Here is an 18,148-nt window from a genome sequence, read left to right on the forward strand (position 1 = left end):
GTGAGAGTTGATGTTTATCTGGGGTTTCTATTATTTTAAAAGGTGCAGTTTTATTTAGACTATTTTCTTTGTAAATTTGTAAAATTACGTGATATAAAAATAATGCATTTAGTTTTCTGACTTTAAATTCTTTAAACAGAAATTCTGATGAATATATGTACCTATATGATTTAAGTGGAATTATTTTTTAATTATTATTTTTTTGAATCTATGATGTATCTTAGTTTCCTCACTCTGTCTTTGAGTACGTTAATGTGTGTGGACGATTTTATCCATTAATTTGTCTACTGTAATGTATAGGTATTTTATTTCTGTTTGGCTTTCTATCACTAAACACAAGATATTGCAGATATGTTGTTGTGTATTTGCTTAGAGTAGATTATAATTTATTTTTCTTTAGTGTTCCTTGTTTTTTATGCAGAATTGTATATAATAATTTTTTTTTAAACATAGCGTTAAGAAGTAAATTTATGTCAAACCACTTCTTTTAGTTCATTGATGTATCTGTGTTGGCCATGTTGTTTATTTCCGTCCATGTTTATTAGTACCACTGTGTCGTCCTTTTGTTTCACCTCAATTACTATAAAAGGCAATCTGCATCATAACAAGAGACTTTGCACCTCGGAAAAAAAATCCATTAGATATCAAGGAAATTTAAATTTTAAATCTAATTTTCATTATAAAATGAAAATTCGCTTTCGTTGTACGGGATGACAGTCATTTAATAATTTAACATCTTGGGGCCTCTTATTTAGGTAGCAAGTTTTCCGTGCTAAGACTCATTTATCAAATTAATTAGGTTAGGTAAGATGAGAATCTCCGAAACCGGTTCGTTCGGAGAGAAATAAATAAAGTTTTAAAAATTTATTTTATTTTGCTCCATTGAAATTGAAATCCTCTAGCAACCCCCCCCCCCATAATGGATTTGAAAAGTCGTTGTGGGAATCACATTTTTTTACGGGAATTACTTTTTTAGAAATTCTCTAACAATCCCCCCCCATGTAATGAGCAAGTGAAATACTAGGGAACAGGTATTTGGACTAGGTATTTATTCATACTTGTACCAATTGTTCCAAGTACAAAGAAGAGCTAGTACGACTCACCTCTAGTGGGAATCACATTTTTTTACGGGAATTACTTTTTTAGAAATTCTCTAACAATCCCCCCCCCCCCCCATGTAATGAGCAAGTGAAATACTAGGGAACAGGTATTTGGACTAGGTATTTATTCATACTTGTACCAATTGTTCCAAGTACCAAGAAGAGCTAGTACGACTCACCTCTAGTGGGAATCACATTTTTTTACGGGAATTACTTTTTTAGAAATTCTCTAACAATCCCCCCCCCCATGTAATGAGCAAGTGAAATACTAGGGAACAGGTATTTGGACTAGGTATTTATTCATACTTGTACCAATTGTTCCAAGTACCAAGAAGAGCTAGTACGACTCACCTCTATCTCCAACCCCTTCTCTTCTCTCTCTCTCATCCTTTATTCTTCACTTCGTAATTTAATTGAATGTTAGGACGGGACAGCGCGTACGCAGTCCCGACTACCAAAAATTACGCGCCCGAGTTATCCGCATTAGGGATAATCGCAAGGGTCAGCCGAACCGGAGTGCAATGGAACAGCCTCGCCCTGGGGGTACCGCCTTAGTGATCACGGTGTCCCCTACGCCAGGTAAGTATACCGAACAGCTGAAAACCGACTTATATATCGAGCTTCGAGAATCATCCGTCTGCGAGTTCCGATCAAAACTAGCGACATCTCTGCGCAGTCAAAGTAACGAATGGGGAGAGGATGGTCGGGTAGTACCTAGCACAGGAACAACCCAATGTTTTGATTCTGATTTAGGTAAGCGACACATTACGCCATACGCAGGATGGCTTGTCTATTATAGCAGTTATAGCACATCGCACGCCACGCCATACACATAAACCACCATGGGAATGTATTCTGAAATAGGCCAAGCCACGAAAATATAGCGTGGAAATGTTTGCGTGATATTTGGCAGTGTGGCGTACAGAATCTGATGGCATCAATATAAAACATACTCGTGACGGCTCTTAAACATATAATTTTATTGGTTATTCGAAAAACGACTCGCAATCCGGAGGTCGCGAGTTCAAATCCCGATATTTTTTTTTTGGTTTTATGCCCAGCCGGGCTTTAACATGGATTTTAAAAACATAATGTTGGCGTCATGTATCTTTTATCAGGAGATTTTTCAATGTGGATGAGTGTTTCAGGCTAATAATTATTGCTTGTAAAATAATTGTTACCCTTTGTGCTATGCATAAAAAATCTTGTCTTAAACATTAGTTTACCAAAAAAAAAATAACATAATATATAATGAGCTATCGAAAATTGGATTGAATTCTAACATTTTGCACTCTACATATTCAAAATGAGAGAATAATTACTGCCTACTTCGACTACATCTGATTTCGAAAAACTCTCGGAAAAGCCCCTGCAACGCCGAAGACTTCAGTTGGTACATGATTATAAAAATAAAAACAAATCTCTGAAAATGGGTTTTTTTAAATACTTCATTTGGCTTCATGCTATGCTTCAGTCCCACGTAAAAAATAAATTCCAAATTTGAATATGCGGTTTGGCCGAATTTGGAGGAAATTTTTGTACCTTTTTGTGATTTTTAAATCCCCTTTTGCATTTGATAAATACGAAGTATTATTATTTTATCCTGCATAGTTTATTCAAATACACCCGGGAAATAAAGCATTTTTTATTTTCATTATGCCACTGCCAGCTGAAATATAAAGTAAATGTTAATATTTGAAAACTGCTGAATATTTCTCGTATATTGTTAGTTATTATTGCATATTTACAGAAATTGAACATTATCATCCACGCTAGGAATTCTCCTGTGTTGTAGTTATATTTTGATAGTTTTCGAGGTTAATTTGATTCAGTGTTTGCGCAGAATATACATATTATGAGGTTTAGGTAGGTATGTTTTCGCAAAGACTAAATGGATATGAAGCCTCAGTATTAAATCCTACATTGTCCTACCCACTAATGTACCCATCCTAACAATATCACTATGACCGGAATAATTGTTACAAGAAGAAGAAGTCAAAAACTACCCCGAAAACTCACAGTGTAAATTAATACCTCGAACGTGACAGATTGATGTGTGATATAAAGTAGACCGCAGAAAATATTTTAATGAATTCAGTATTTTTTACATTCATCTTGCCAGTGAAACAGCTTGAAGCTGGCATACTTTGTAGTCCCAAATGCAACGGGTGAGTTCCTTTTCAATAATAATGTACGGGACCAAGTTAGTGAAGCCCGCACAAATACTGCAAATTCAATAGGGCACCGGCACACATTGACACCTTGATCTGAGAGTTTTTGCAGGGGCAGTAAAAAAAAAAAAAAAAAACAAAACAAAAACATTAGTTTTTAAATGTATGGTGGCGCCGAAAATCGATTAATATTAACTATAGCAGTCGCACATTAAGGATGTGGGATAATATTATAGTATCATGTTTATTTTGACGCAGATATCTAAATGGTTTTATCAAAAATATTAAGGACATCGTAAAAACTTGAGATCTTGTTATCTCATAATGACTTTGACTCTGCACGTCCGATATACTCCCCATGGTGCAGTCTCTGCTGCGCCCAGCTACTCCGTCGGGCGTGTTCTGTTTCATCCCAGCGTCTCGTGTTTGCAGTTGATGTCATTGCAAGGGGTTTCGGCTAGGCAGGTGTTGTCGTGCTGGTGATTGGATCGGCTGGTGTTGTTGAAGCAGGTAGTATGACGGCGATTTTAATGGCCAGTCTAACATATATTCCGGAACTTGTCTGGATACGGGCTGTCCTGACTTGTCCGTCAGCGGCGGGCACGGCCTCAAGGACGCGGCCACGCGGCCAACTGTTCCGTGGCAGCGTGGAGTCCATAATGACCACTAGGTCATCCTTCTTAATGGGTGTGAGCGGATTGTGCCATTTTTGCCGAGCTGCCATGGTGGGAAGGTATTCTAGAAGCCACCGCCTCCAGAATATGTCTGCAAGTTGCTGGCCGATATGCCACTGGCGGCAAAGGCATATTTCCTCTTCCTTTTTGCCAAACATGGACAAGAGGGGACGCTTTCCAGCCGACCCTAGAAGAAAGTGGTTGGGGGTCAAAGGCTCTTCGTCGCGTGGCACAGAGTCGTATTTGCACGATCTACGCGGCCAAAAGTCCCAATCTCAAAATAACAATACTATTCATAAAAACCGGTTCCCCGAACAAAGGACTAACCCGTGAACAGAACCCGTCCCTGTTCTACCTTGTAATGCGCACCGCGCACCCGTGGCGTCAGTCGGAATTGAACCGTTTCACCTAGTGCACGTATCTGTTCTCGGCGACGCGCTTTATTATACGAACTTCCCAAGTTATTTTTTATGTTAACAAGTTATTGTTACAAAGTGAAAGTGATGAATTCTAATGAAAAAGGTAAGAAACTTACAAATTACATTATAAAAGTCATGGTAAACTACAAAACAAGATTATTATTTCAACTTATTAAAAATGTCTTTTTCGTACCCAGATTTCCTTCAATATTTTTCTTTACTAGTGTTTTTGTTCATGTATAGGGGTAGATCGGGCTATGGTTATTATTACAGGTTGTTATTTGATCCTTTTCCTTATAACTAGTATCAAAATCGTGTCCGGAAACTTCCGGATAAATATAGTTTTGAGGCGTTAAAGATATGTAGCGAAATTTCGTATAAAATTGGAAATGTTTGTTAGTGTCTTTTAACTTAATGTATGTTTGTTTTAGGTTCAGAGGGTGCATCAGGAGTAAAGATTGTGACTCGACAATACTTATTCGACTGCATGAAGAAGGAAAATTTGCCTAGTTTAGATGCAAATCTAAACTATCTAAAAGATTAACTTTTGTCATGTGAAAATTATAATGAAGACCAGATTATTAAATTGAAACGTGGTTTTGCTTTTTTCAAATCAGAACTGAAATGAAGGTGGGTCAAAGCTCAATATAAAGAAGCTAATTTTCTAAAATACAACCAATCTTGGCTAGAAGGTACTTTTGAAATACCTGTAGTTGAGACACAAAAACGGCCAGGTCGGCCATCCAAGTCGTTCGAAGACTTAAGTGAGAGGAGCAAAAGGCGAAAGACTGAAGAACTTCGTTCTAATTTTGAAAAGGATATCATTATCCATGCTGCGACAGTAGAACTGGGAAAATCTGGTAAAAAAGATGCATCAAATGTCTTAAAAGATATCACCAGTACTCCGACACGAGCAACTAAATATAAAAAGGCATTTTACTGTACAAAATCAAGTAAAAAGCAAGCCTCCTCCTTAACACCGATGCAAGATTTGCAAATGTTAGTAGATGCCGATTTGACACTTGGACAGTACGAAATTGTAAGAAAGACCAATAAAAAGTTTTTTACATGCTATAGCCGCTTACTAAAAGCCAAGCAGACAATTTACCCACCTCAAGAATCGATTACGGTGACAAGTACTAGTGCCGAAGCTCAATTGCAGCCTCTAATGGATGTTACCGCTAAGCGTTTAACGGAGTACCTAGAAGAGCTATTGGAGACTTTAAAGGATCAAGAGCGTGAATGCCTAACTCTCATAAGTAAATGGGGTTGCGATGGGTCCCAGCAATCACAGTTTAAGCAAAAACTACAAAATGATACCGATTCGGATGCAAATATATTTCAAAGCTGCTTTGTACCTGTCCAATTGATTTGTGGAGATAATAAAGTTTTATGGAACAATCCAACGCCCTCTTCACCGCGATTTTGTCGACCAATAAGATTCCTTTTTTTCAAGAAAACAACAGATGTTACTGAAGAGGAAATAAGACATGTTAAAAGCGCCATTAACTCGTTAGTCCCAACAGAGGTCAATATAGCGGAGAAAAAATTCTTAATAAAGCACACATTTGTACTGACCATGGTAGACGGAAAGGTCTGCAATGCCGCCACAGGTACAAAGTCCACAAGTAGGTGCTATATATGTGGAGCAACTTTGAAAGATTTCAATAAATTGGACTACACAAGAGGAGTGAATTTTGCAGCCATGGAATTCGGCATATCGGTATTGCACGCCAGAATTCGAATTTTTGAATGTATCCTACATTTAGCCTATAAATTCCAAGTACAAAAATACAGGGAAAGAAAATCGAAGGAGGAGAAATACCTAGAAGAGCAAACCAAGAAAGAGATACAAAGAAGTTTTCGCAATGAAACAGGGCTAATAATAGATATGCCTAAGTCCAATTTCGGCAATACCAATGATGGCAATACCAGCAGAAGGTTCTTTGAGGACCCCAAATTAGTTGCGAAAATAACTGGCATCAGCTATGAGCTAATTTACAGACTAAAAGTCATATTGGAAGCAATTTCAAGAGGATTCAAAATTGATCCGGTAAAGTATGAAAAATATGCTTCAGAAACTGCTCGCGTTTATGTGGACCTATATGATTGGCACCCTATGACGCCAACAATGCACAAGCTTTTAGTCCATGGAGCAGTCATCATCGAAAAGGCATTATTACCAATCGGACAGCTTTCCGAGGAAGCAGCTGAGGCTCGCAACAAACATTTTAGATTTAAATATTGAAGACAATATTAGTGATTTTTTAAACGAAAATCTGAAACAGAAAAATCAGAAAAAGAAACGGTCACATCTGGGACTCGAACCCAGGACCCTTGTCTTTCCGGGACAATGCTCTACCAACTGCGCTAATGGGACCCTATCCTACTCGGTCACTTTTAACTGTATCATACTTCGAATAAGAACTACCAACATTGTCTTCATTTTCTTCACCGCACATTTTTATTGGCAACTATCTTTATGTATGATCGCAAGATTCAACCCGAACTAAATGCAATCTTAGACAGCGTCTTTTAGATAAACCTATCTTATTGTTTTTATTTTTAATGTGCGACATCTATTGACTTTTTCTACAAGTCTAGAAATGAATTATTATTTTTCGGAATAACTTTTATTGAGTAAAACCTCAAATTGTAATATTTAAATATTGAAGACAATATTAGTGATTTTTTAAACGAAAATCTGAAACAGAAAAATCAGAAAAGGAAACGGTCACATCTGGGACTCGAACCCAGGACCCTTGTCTTTCCGGGACAATGCTCTACCAACTGCGCTAATGGGACCCTATCCTACTCGGTCACTTTTAACTGTATCATACTTCGAATAAGAACTACCAACATTGTCTTTATTTTCTTCACCGCACATTTTTATTGGCAACTATCTTTATGTATGATCGCAAGATTCAACCCGAACTAAATGCAATCTTAGACAGCGGCTTTTAGATAAACCTATCTTATTGTTTTTATTTTTAATGTGCGACATCTATTGACTTTTTCTACAAGTCTAGAAATGAATTATTATTTTTCGGAATAACTTTTATTGAGTAAAACCTCAAATTGTAATATTTAAATATTGAAGACAATAGAGCATTGTCCCGGAAAGACAAGGGTCCTGGGTTCGAGTCCCAGATGTGACCGTTTCCTTTTCTGATTTTTCTGTTTCAGATTTTCGTTTAAAAAATCACTAATATTGTCTTCAATATTTAAATATTACAATTTGAGGTTTTACTCAATAAAAGTTATTCCGAAAAATAATAAACATTTTAGATGTTACCGCCAAGATTATGCGAGGAAATTTTCAAGGGAAAGCTGTAATCAGGATATTTTTAATCGCCTTCTACTAACTTCTGATCCTATGCTAAGTAGCATGCGGACTGTAAAAAAAAAGAAATCTGGAACATTTTTACCTGAAACTTTGGCCATGTTTGGACATGCAGACCCCAATATATCAGAAAATTCATCGGAGAGTGATGAAGAATGCCAATAAACTAGCATTTTTATTGTTATTTCCCTTTGTACAGACCGAAAATTGTACTTTTTTGATTTTTTTAAAATATATAATCTTGTAAATATATATAATTATTGTGAAAAATTGTTTTTTTTTTTATTTATTTACATTGTTTAGATACCAATTCAGTATAAACATAGTTTTGGCCGCATAGATCGTGCAAATACGATTCTGTGCGTGGGTCAACTGATATGTGAGTGAGTGGTCTGTTGTTCACTGTAAATTCAGCCTCTGCCAGGGCCGTGAATAAGGTTTCTTCTCTAGGTGCCCGTTCCTTAAGTGTGGTGCTCAGGGCTCTTTTTACTGACCGTACAAGCCTCTCCCAAGCTCCTCCCATGTGGGGCGTCATTGGAGGTATGAAATGCCACTCAATGCCCTGGGTGGCTATGGCATCAAGCATTCTGGCATCGTGGCTCAATGATACCAGAGCGTCTCTCACTTCTGCATCGGCTCCATGAAAATTTGTTCCGTTGTCGGCCAACCGTGATCTCCATAGGCCCGAAGTAGTCGAACCCGCAATGTGTAAATGGGCGGATGTGATGCATCAGTCGAGGTGGTGGTAGCGCCCCCATTAGTGGTGGAGAGGGTTTGCTTCTCCTTATGTGGCAGGTGGGGCAGGCGTGTGCTATCTTCCTGCTTGTAGTGCGCAGACGCAGTACAAAGAAATCGCCCCGCACCTCTGCGACCGTCTTCTCCGTGCTGGGATGGTCCGCCTTCTGGTGGTAGTGGCGAATCAGGAGCTGAGTGTAGGGGTGGTCTCCATCCAGGATGACGGGAGTCCGTGCTACATACTTCGTTTTCGCTAGAGCTCGCAGCCGGGTACCCATCCGCAGGGCGCCGTCTTGTCCGAAGAAGGGGTTTAATGGGTTCAAACGACTACCAGTTGGCAGAATTTGGCCTTGCTTGAGGGTGGTCATGTCAGTATTGAAGGCGTCCTCCTGAGACCTTTTTATCCATCTGTCTTCCACCTCCTTGATCTCCTCCGCTCGCAGTGGGCCCCCTACAGATTTGTTAACTTTCACCCGACATTGTTTCACAAAGCGGAGAACCCACGCTGTTACACGGATCAGCCGTTGCCATGAGGAGAATCTCTCGATGGATGGTAATGCTTCCCTTGCAGTTGATAGAAGGCCGACGTAGTGAGGCTTGACCTCTAGTGTCTGGTCGTCGGGCCTTTTGACAGGTGCACGCTCTTTTGGCCACGCACTCTCAGGTAAAATGATAAAGGCCGGGCCGGTAAACCACCTTCCTTTGGGTGATAGGTCGGGCACATCTGAGTCCCTTGTACCGATGTCAGCGGGATTGAGCTTGGTTGGCACCTATCTCCAGTCGAGTATGTTGGTTAACTCATCTATTTCGCCCAGTCTGTTTGCCACGAAGGCAGAGTACGTACGTGGGTCAGTTCGTAAGCAGCACAATACGGTTGCAGAGTCTGTCCAGAAGTACATTTGGGATATACGGGCCTGGCTTTCCTTGTGGATGGTCTGGGCTAGTCTTGCCGCGATGAGTCCGGCTTGTAACTCAAGGCGGGGAATGGAGAGGGGCTTCAGTGGCGCCACTTTGCATTTACTGGCCAGAAATGTCGCCTGTAGGGATCCATTTACTTCTTCGGTGTAATAGGCGACAGCGCAGCAGGCTTGTTCTGACGCATTGCAGAAGAGATGTAGGGTCACGCTGCTCTGCTTAAGATGGAGGCAGCGTCTCGGAACTGAAATGCTGTGTGTATTCAACAGGCTCAGCCATTCGGTTCACCTCTGTGTATGTTCAGGGGTAATGGGGTTGTCCCAGCCTATACTCGAGCGCCACACGGCCTGCAGCAGTATCTTCGACCGGATTGTAAGGCAGGAAATGAAACCTACTGGGTCGAAGATTTTCATTACTATTGAGAGCAGCTGCCTTTTCGTGGGTCGCGTGGCCACTTCTGGGGTGATCGCCTCTTGGAATGAGTACAGGAAGTTATCAGTGGATGGGTCCCAAACTAGTCCGAGCACTCGTTCCGTCTCCGTACCTCCACCGCTGATCCACACTGTGGAACTGGCCCGGTCTTCTGTGGGAACACCGGCTATGGCAGCTGGACTGTTAGATGCCCAGCTAGTTAGGTGGAATCCTCCTTTCGCGAGGAGGGTGCTCACACCGTGGACGAGTGAGGCAGCCTCCTGACAACTGTCTACCGCATCTAGGTAGTCATCCATGTAGAATTTAGAACGAATGGCTGCTGCGGCAGTCGGGTTCTCATGTTCGTATTCCCCGGCTACCTTGTTCCGGACGAACTGGGCGCTGTTCGGTGAACAAGTGGCTCCGAACATCATAGATGACATCTGGTAAGTATCAGGTTCGTGTTGGTTCGGTAATCTCCAGAGGTAGAGTTGGGACAGCTGATCTTCCCGCCTTATCTTGATCTGCAGAAACATTTCCTTGATATCTGCGGCAATGGCGATGTTTCCCTCTCGAAAGCGCAGAATATTCCCTAAGAGGGAAGACAGCAGGTCAGGGCCGGTAAGCAGCTGGTCATTAAGGGAGGTCCCTCGGCATCGACTGGCGGCGTCAAACACTATCCTGATCTTCCCTGGCTTATTGGGGTTTGTCACCGCAAAGTGGGGCAGGTACCATTTTCTGGGTGCGGTTGTTGATGCTTCCAGTTTAGACAGCTTCCTGGCGTAGCCTTTGTTGACCAGCTGGCTCATCTTGTCGCTGTAGGCTGCTGCCAGATTCTGATCTGCTGCCAGCTTCTTCTCAAGGGAATGAAGTCGTTTCAGCGCGCACTGCCGGTTGTCAGGCTATGTGGCTTCCGGATTACGCCACAGGAGGCCAGTTTCCCACCTCCCAGTGAGAAGAGGCCGGGTAGTCGTGTTCATTAGTGCGATGGCCCCTTTTTCGCTTGCCTAGGTTCGCACCGCGGCAGTTACGCCAAGAGAGTCGACGGCAAAGTTGCATTTTACCAATTCTCTTAGGCGGATATCTGCGGCTGATTCAATTTGTAGTGCCAGGGTCGTAGATTTATTGTCACTGCCAGGCCCGACACCCCCATGGGCGAACCACCCCAGTGCGGTTGGTGACACTATACGCTTAGTATCATGGTCTTTGCGCACTTCCCGTGAAACGATCAGATGAGCATTGTCTTGCCCTATCAAAAGTTTTGGGGTGACAAGGTTTCCCTGGGCCTGTTGTTCTGGCAGGTTGAGGTCGGAGATCGTGTTGGCGATGATGTAGTAGGTGTGACTGCTATCACATCCTCTTATGGTCAGCTTCACTCGGCGGGAGAGTGTGTCAAAGGTGCACATCCCTTTGGCGCCATGTATGCCGCGGACTGGGCCGCTCACCCCGATCCGTGTCGCGATGTCAGCGTCGACAAGTGTCACAGTTGAGCCTTCGTCGAGGAGCGCGAACACCAAAACTTTGCTTCCTTGGGGGACGCCCAACATAACCTGCACAATTTTTAACTGCACGCTCCGGTCCGTCGTCTGGCGTCACAAGTTAACCTCACCGACGGCACCTTCCGGTACGAACTGTGGGTCATGAAGCAAACGGTGGTGTGGTGATCTGCACCCTCCTATGCCGCACCATGCCTTGGTTTTACAGTCCCGCGAGTGGTGTCGATCCAGACACTTACGACACAGGTTCTTCTGTCGCACCATTGTCCACCGGAGGGTGAGACTTTTCTCCGCGAACTCGGTGCACTCGCGAGTTTTGTGGTTGCCACCGCACTGGCCGCAACTTTCACTAGACAGTTTGCGTTTACGCGTATTGTTCATTTTATTTTCGCGAGACTCACTCCTATTTTGCGATGTAACAAATTCAGCGGGTCTAGAGTCTGGATTAACTTCTTCACCGTTTACTACATGCGGTCCGTCGCGGTCGAGGTCGCACTGGGTCGATCATCCCGCTGCTGGGTATAGCGTTAGCCATACTTTTTAGAAATGCTGCCAGCTGAGTTATTGTAGCTAGACTCGTAAGACCACGTGTCTCATACAGCCAGGTCATCCGTAGCGTAATCGGCATCTTTGTTGTGATGTCATTCAGTAGGGTGGGGTTGGTCAGGTATCCGTCAGTCCTAAGGATCCTAAGTGATGCCACCAAGTTCTGGACGGTTCCGGAGAAGTCTGCCAGGTCCTCGAGGGTTGCGTCTATTGTGAGATACGGCAGCTTTTTCACCTTTTCCAACATCAGCTTGGCTATTGCGCTGGCGCCACCGTATCGCTGCTCGAGGATAGAGAGGATCTCTGGAACTTGAGCGGGATCCATGAGGAGAGGGCCGACTGCATCCCGAGCCTTCCCTTTTAGTGCACGCTGCAGCCGGATGAGGTTTTCGGATGAAGTCATTCTGTAAGTGGTTGTGGATTGGGTGTACTGGGCTTTCCATGTGGGCCACTCGAGCGGGTCACCCAGGAAGAGGGGAAGATCCTTGGCCGTGGTCTGCCTTGCGATTAAGGCAGCCATCCGTGTATCGTCCTCTATCGTGCGAGGGCTTTCTTGGGCACGGGACGTGCGAAAACCCTCTGCTATTGCTGAGATGATCTGGGCCAGCTGATCAGCGCCTTTTTGCACCCACTCGTGAGTGTGCTGTGCTGTCTCATCGGCTGTAGGCAGTGGCGGAAACAGTGGTGAAAAATCCTGACTCGTAGGGAATTGCTGCGATCTGTTATGCGTAAATTCCACTTCTCCAGGTACTGCTGCTTGGGGCTGTCGCTCGGGGTACTGTGGTAGAGTATAATCGGCTATGGGAATACTTGCTACGGGTGCCGTGTGTCCCGTAGTTTCCGACAGTATGTGCACTGAGCGTGCATTCGAGGCGGGTCCGGGTGTTATGATAGCGTGGGCAGCATTTGAGGCGGGCCGTGTTCCCGGCAGTGTACGCACCGGGCATGCATTCAAGGCTTGCCCGGGTGCTGTGATAGTGTAAACGGCTTTCAAGGCGGACCACACTCCAGGTGCTGTTTGCACCGGGCATGCATTCGAGGCTTGCCCGGGTGCTGTGATAGCGTAGCCGGCATTCGAGGCGGGCCACGCTCCAGGCGCTGTTTGCACCGGGCATGCATTCGAAGCTTGCCCGTGTGCTGTGATAGCGTAGCCGGCATTCGAGGCGGGCCACGCTCCAGGCGCTGTTTGCACCGGGCATGCATTTGAGGCTTGCCCGCGTGCTGTGATAGCGTAGCCGGCATTCGAGGCGGGCCACGCTCCAGGCGCTGTTTGCAACGGGCATGCATTCGAGGCTTGCCCGGGTGCTGTGATAGTGTAGCCGGCATTCGAGGCGGGCCACGCTCCAGGCGCTGTTTGCACCGGGCATGCATTCGAGGCTTGCCCGGGTGCTGTGATAGTGTAGCCGGCTTTCGAGGCGGGCCACACTCCAGGCGCTGTTTGCACCGGGCATGCATTCGAGGCTTGCCCGGGTGCTGTGATAGTGTAGCCGGCTTTCGAGGCGGGCCACACTCCAGGCGCTGTTTGCACCGGGCTTGCTTTCGAGGCTTGCCCGGGTGCTGTAATAGCGTAGCCGGCATTTGAGGCGGGCCATGCTCCAGGCACCACGGGGGCTTGGGTATTTGTGAACCTGGAATCGGCAGGTTGGTGGCCTGCTTGCAGTGCGGCGGATGTCTTTGTTGCTGCTGCAAGGGCTGCAAGTAGGTTGGTGGTGTGCTTAACGTACTGCTTTTCTCGAGCGCGCAACTCACGGCGCAACATTTGTATTGCATCCTCAGTTGACTCTGACCGCTGGTCATCATCCTCTCCGTCGGACTCCTGGGGGGCCGGGGAACTGTGGGTCAGGATGGGACCCCAAGCTGTGGTTGATTGTTCAATGGAGTCCGAGGCAAGCATAGCTTGATCAGCTTGCTGGGGTGCATCTTGGCTAATGGGAACATCAGTCGGAGAGTTGGAGGTAGGGTCCGGGGCTCGGCGAGACATACGTTTGTCTCGGTCTGCGGGAACGCTGGTTGCTGATCGCGACGCCCCGGATGACGTAGAGATTTTACGGCCACTGCGAAGCGAAGGCATCTTTACTGAAGCACGATTAAAGGCGTAATGCGTAGAACCGGCACAAAGGACCAATTTGTACGGGACTAAGTTAGTGAAGCCCGCAAAAATACTGCAAATTCAATAGGGCACCGGCACACATTGACACCTTGATCTGAGAGTTTTTGCAGGGGCAGTAGGAAAACATTAAATTAAACAAGTATTACTTTCCCGAGTACTCTCGGATGAGAAGTGACTGTTTGTACCAGTTACTTCTCTATTTATTGGACAAAATTATACATTAAATTTCACACATGTTCAATGAGAGTAATTAGCGATCACCCTTATCTCTTCACTGTGTTGAACAAAACAAAAACATTAGTTTTTAAATGTATGGTGGCGCCGAAAATCCATTAATATTAACTGTAGCAGTCGCACATTAAGGATGTGGGATAATATTATAGTAACATATTTGTTTTATTATAGTAATGGTTTTATCAAAAATATTAAGGACATCGTAAAAACTTGAGATCTTGTTATCTCATAATGACTTTGACTCTGCACGTCCGATATAAATAATGAAGAAGAATTATGTCCAACGAGTTTAGTAGATGCGTAGTAGAAGACGGTTAATAACGTAAGAACAATTTAAAAATAAAAGTATTAATTATAAGAGCAGCACCTACCTACTAAGCACCAGTAAGGTTCTTGATGAATGGAAAGAAGGAATAAAACATTGATGGCCAAAAAATCTCAAATTTCGGATATGCCACTTTTGAAGATGAAATTAATCACCTCCATGATAAAATAGAGGAGGATAGTTATAATCTAGGCCTGCTGATCAGCAAATCAAAAACAGTACCAATGGTGGTCGATCGGGCAAACACATTTGTAAGAACAAATAATGCGGGCACACAGTTTGACAGAATTTAAACAAATCATAAAGTTAATAAGTTTTATTATTTACAAAGTATTGATAAAGAACAGGATCATGATGAAATAATAACAGAACCTTCACATGACCTAAATTTTACATTTGAAATTTGATGAATTTATTGTTTCAAATTTTTTGGAACAACAAACCCGACATTAGAAATGATGAACGACTTAATATACCTAGGCTCGTCTATAAATGATTAAGAAGGATTTGAAATATAATTGAAGAGAAATATTGGAAGAGAAATGCAACAGATATGTCAGAGGCACAACAAAGACTACTAAGATGAGACTCGTCCGGGCGCCGATATGCCCGATTTTTCTACACGGTGTGGACGACTTACAGCCGGCGAAAGAAAGCGGTTTGATGCCCTCGTAATGTGGTGCTGGAGAAATTGAGATTAAGATTCCATGGATAGCCAGACGCAAAAGTGTGTCCATACTGTCCATTCTGGAAGAACTAGGTATGCAACAGCTTCAATATGCATACAACGTATTTTGGGACACTTTACATAGATACGTTGACCGTCAAACTGAGGCTCCAACTTGAAGAAACTCATAGTAACTGACATAGTGTTTCGCAAGAGAAGCAGAATGCGCTGGAATTGCCTTCAGTTACGTCGGTATCCTTGGCTCTCCATGCAGCGCAAAACCGCAAGGAGTGGAAGAGCCTTGTCCATCATGGGAATTGGAGCTGAAGTCACGATCCCCTCATCAATTAATGAGGAACCGACCAAGAAAACCAAAGTAATTTTTCAATAACACAATCAATATATATTTGTCAAGGTCAAATTTATTCAGTAGAAGACGTTAAAATAATTAAGTTAAAACAACCAATTTAAACAATTTCACAAAAAAATCACCTTTTTCATTGGTAAATGGATTATTTTCAGTGGAAGACTACTTTTTTATAGTAAAAAAAAAATTTAAAGCAATTTGGACGATTTCGTTTTTAATTTATCTAGGGCATGATTGATTCACAAGGTGTAAGACCACCATTCAGAATTAAAAAGTTGCTTGAAATGACTTCCTCACCTTCCTCTACAGCTTCTGCTTCTAATCCCCACTACCTTCAAACCTCGTAAACATATCCCAATTGGGGAATAAATTCACTTATATTATCTATGGTTGCCAGTGTTGTGACAATGGTAATGCGTGGGAAAGTGAAGGTATATTTCGTGTGGATCTGGCAATCAAAACGGATTGTTTCTGAATTTTCTGACAAGGAACATTTTGCATTACTCGTTATTTGTTGTTTTATTTAATCGTTATTCTATACCAGGGTTGGACTTGGTTTTGCGGTAAATACATTAATAAATTTTACTAAAACCTGTGCCGCTCAAGCCAAAAGCTCTCCTTCAGTGACATAAAATTACTTTCCCCGCTAGATTTAGTTACTGTTAAAATTGGCTACTGCTGCCCTCTGTAGGCGTAAGTCTTGCGTTTTTAAGGTTTTGATCTTGACTAAATCAGGCCATTTTTTGATATTGATAAAGTAGAGATCTGCTCATGCTCACAGGGTAAAATCATTTTCTATTGTTATTTGAAAATATCAACCACGGAGCAAGTCGGCTCCTTCAGATTGATCAAAAAGGAACGGGCCCTTTTTGTATAATTTAAAATGGTGACCGGATAAATCATCACAATGATAATTCATCACTTCTTTTAATAGTTATATAAAGTCATGGAAAGTGATGAAACAAAAACTTTATTAACTGGGTTAAGTAGGTTAGGTTAGGTTTAATTTTTTTTTCATCGTTTCTAATGACTTTATATCACTTTTTAAAAGTGTGTCGGTGTTGAGTTATCATGGAACCATTTAAAATCTTCATGTTGTTATTATTGTTAATTGTAAAAAAAAACTTAGAAAATTTAAATCTTTCAAAATGTTAAAAACTTGAAAATAAGAAATCTTTGCTGTAAGTACTATAAATGGATAGTTAATTTGACGAAAAATTAATTAAAAAAAATAATAATAAATATAGTAACAGCCCGTCGTAACCAGTTGCACTATGACACCTCCCATTAGGGCGTGCTGTGAGGCTGAAGAAAATACATAGACGAAGGAGACAGGAAAGGGAAAGGTTGCGAAGAAATTTTCTTTTCAGATCTGGTCACTAAACATGGCTATTTCAAATAACGTTTTGATTCTGAACGGTGATCTTCGAATAGGGCGATACTGATAGTACCTACTAATCTGCAACATGCAGTAAATACATCCCAAACTATTTAATGGCAATTAAACGTGAATTAAAATTTTCAAATTTATATAAATTTATTTGTCTGTAGCAGCTCGGCAACGGAAGCTATCAGATAGATTGTTAATATATATGTTTTTAAATGTAAAACCGCACAAGAGTCCCAGTGGAGGCAGTGAGACTATGGCATCTCCAATTGGGGTATGTTGTGAGGCTACAAGTAGTGGAGAGGGGAAGGAGATAGGGAAGGGGAAGGTTGGGAGTACCTGGCTATTCAGATCTGGTTACCAAACGAGACCAAAGCCATTTCGGGCAACGTTTCAATTCTGAATGGTGATCTTACACAAAGGCGATACTGAGAGTATTACGTATATATAGAAAATAAATATAAATGAAAATTATTAGTATAATGATTTTCCTTTTATCTAATCGCACTTTACATTAAGGTATTAGTGTGATATTGGTATGGTGGAATAGTAATAATAATATTTGGATGATTTGTATAGCGCCGTTTCTGTGCAAAATCACCTCAAGGGCACTGTACAAATTTATAATACATTTCTACAATGATCTATGTTATTACTACCTATATATGGAGATAATATACAGTACAATACTTACCTGGTAGGTCACTTGAGATTAACACTTAATTAACATTAACTAATTGTTTATTAGCGAAATTTAAATACAGGATTTAGGACAGAATTGGAAAATTGGATATAACTGGACTTTTTCTCAGGAATAGTATATTTAATTTAAGGGTATGACAGCTTAAAAAGGTAAGTTTTTAGTTTAGACCAGAATTCTGTTGGACTTGTTATATATCTTAGTTCCGGAGGAAGTTTATTCCAAGCCTTCGGCCCTGATACTCCGAAAGCGCGATCACTAAACTTAGCAGTCTGCCTACAGATGATGATGTTGCTGATCTAAGAGTTGAGTGCCTCAGACCAGTGTTTTCCGGGAGGCATAGTTCAGAGATGTAGGGTGGAGCCATTTCATTGATGGATTTAAACACCATCCAGCACAATTTGTACTGGGTTCTTTCAGTGCACTTGAGCCAGTGAAAGTTAAGAAGGTGTTCTGAAATGTGCAAATATTATGAAACCCCGGTTATGTGCCATGCTGCTGCATTAAACACTCATTGAAGTTTGTCAATTTGATATTTTGGAAGGTTG

General features: G+C 42.3%; 1 protein-coding gene and 1 non-coding gene across 2 annotated transcripts; both read right to left on the reverse strand.

The window, feature by feature from the left end:
- Window positions 1–1,525: 1,525 nt before the first annotated feature.
- Window positions 1,526–1,687, reverse strand: LOC149414813 (U1 spliceosomal RNA). The gene has a single exon (XR_016303964.1). It is a non-coding gene; the product is annotated as a U1 spliceosomal RNA (small nuclear RNA).
- A 6,598-nt stretch (window positions 1,688–8,285) lies between these two features.
- On the reverse strand, window positions 8,286–10,577 carry LOC149414814 (uncharacterized). The gene is made up of 3 exons (XM_089643395.1): window positions 9,753–10,577; window positions 9,315–9,572; window positions 8,286–9,212 (listed from the first exon to the last, which is right to left on the reverse strand). Exons 1-3 carry the CDS (start codon window positions 10,575–10,577, stop codon window positions 8,286–8,288), a joined length of 2,010 nt encoding a protein of 669 aa, XP_089499521.1.
- Window positions 10,578–18,148: the final 7,571 nt, after the last annotated feature.

Source organism: Hesperophylax consimilis, chromosome 19, assembly GCF_061612785.1.
Source record: "Hesperophylax consimilis isolate HC1 chromosome 19, BYU_Hcon_1.0, whole genome shotgun sequence".
In the NCBI taxonomy this organism is placed as follows: Eukaryota; Metazoa; Arthropoda; class Insecta; order Trichoptera; family Limnephilidae; genus Hesperophylax; species Hesperophylax consimilis.

Excerpts from the sequence above, each read along its gene's own strand:
- LOC149414814 (XM_089643395.1), bottom strand. The coding sequence starts at position 10,577 with ATGAGCCAGCTGGTCAACAAAGGCTACGCCAGGAAGCTGTCTAAACTG. Across the intron at positions 9,573-9,752 it reads TAATGAAAATCTTCGACCCA|AGCAGCGTGACCCTACATCT; the intron begins GTAGGTTTCATT and ends CATCTTAAGCAG. Across the intron at positions 9,213-9,314 it reads TCTGGACAGACTCTGCAACC|GTGCCAACCAAGCTCAATCC; the intron begins GTATTGTGCTGC and ends GACTGGAGATAG.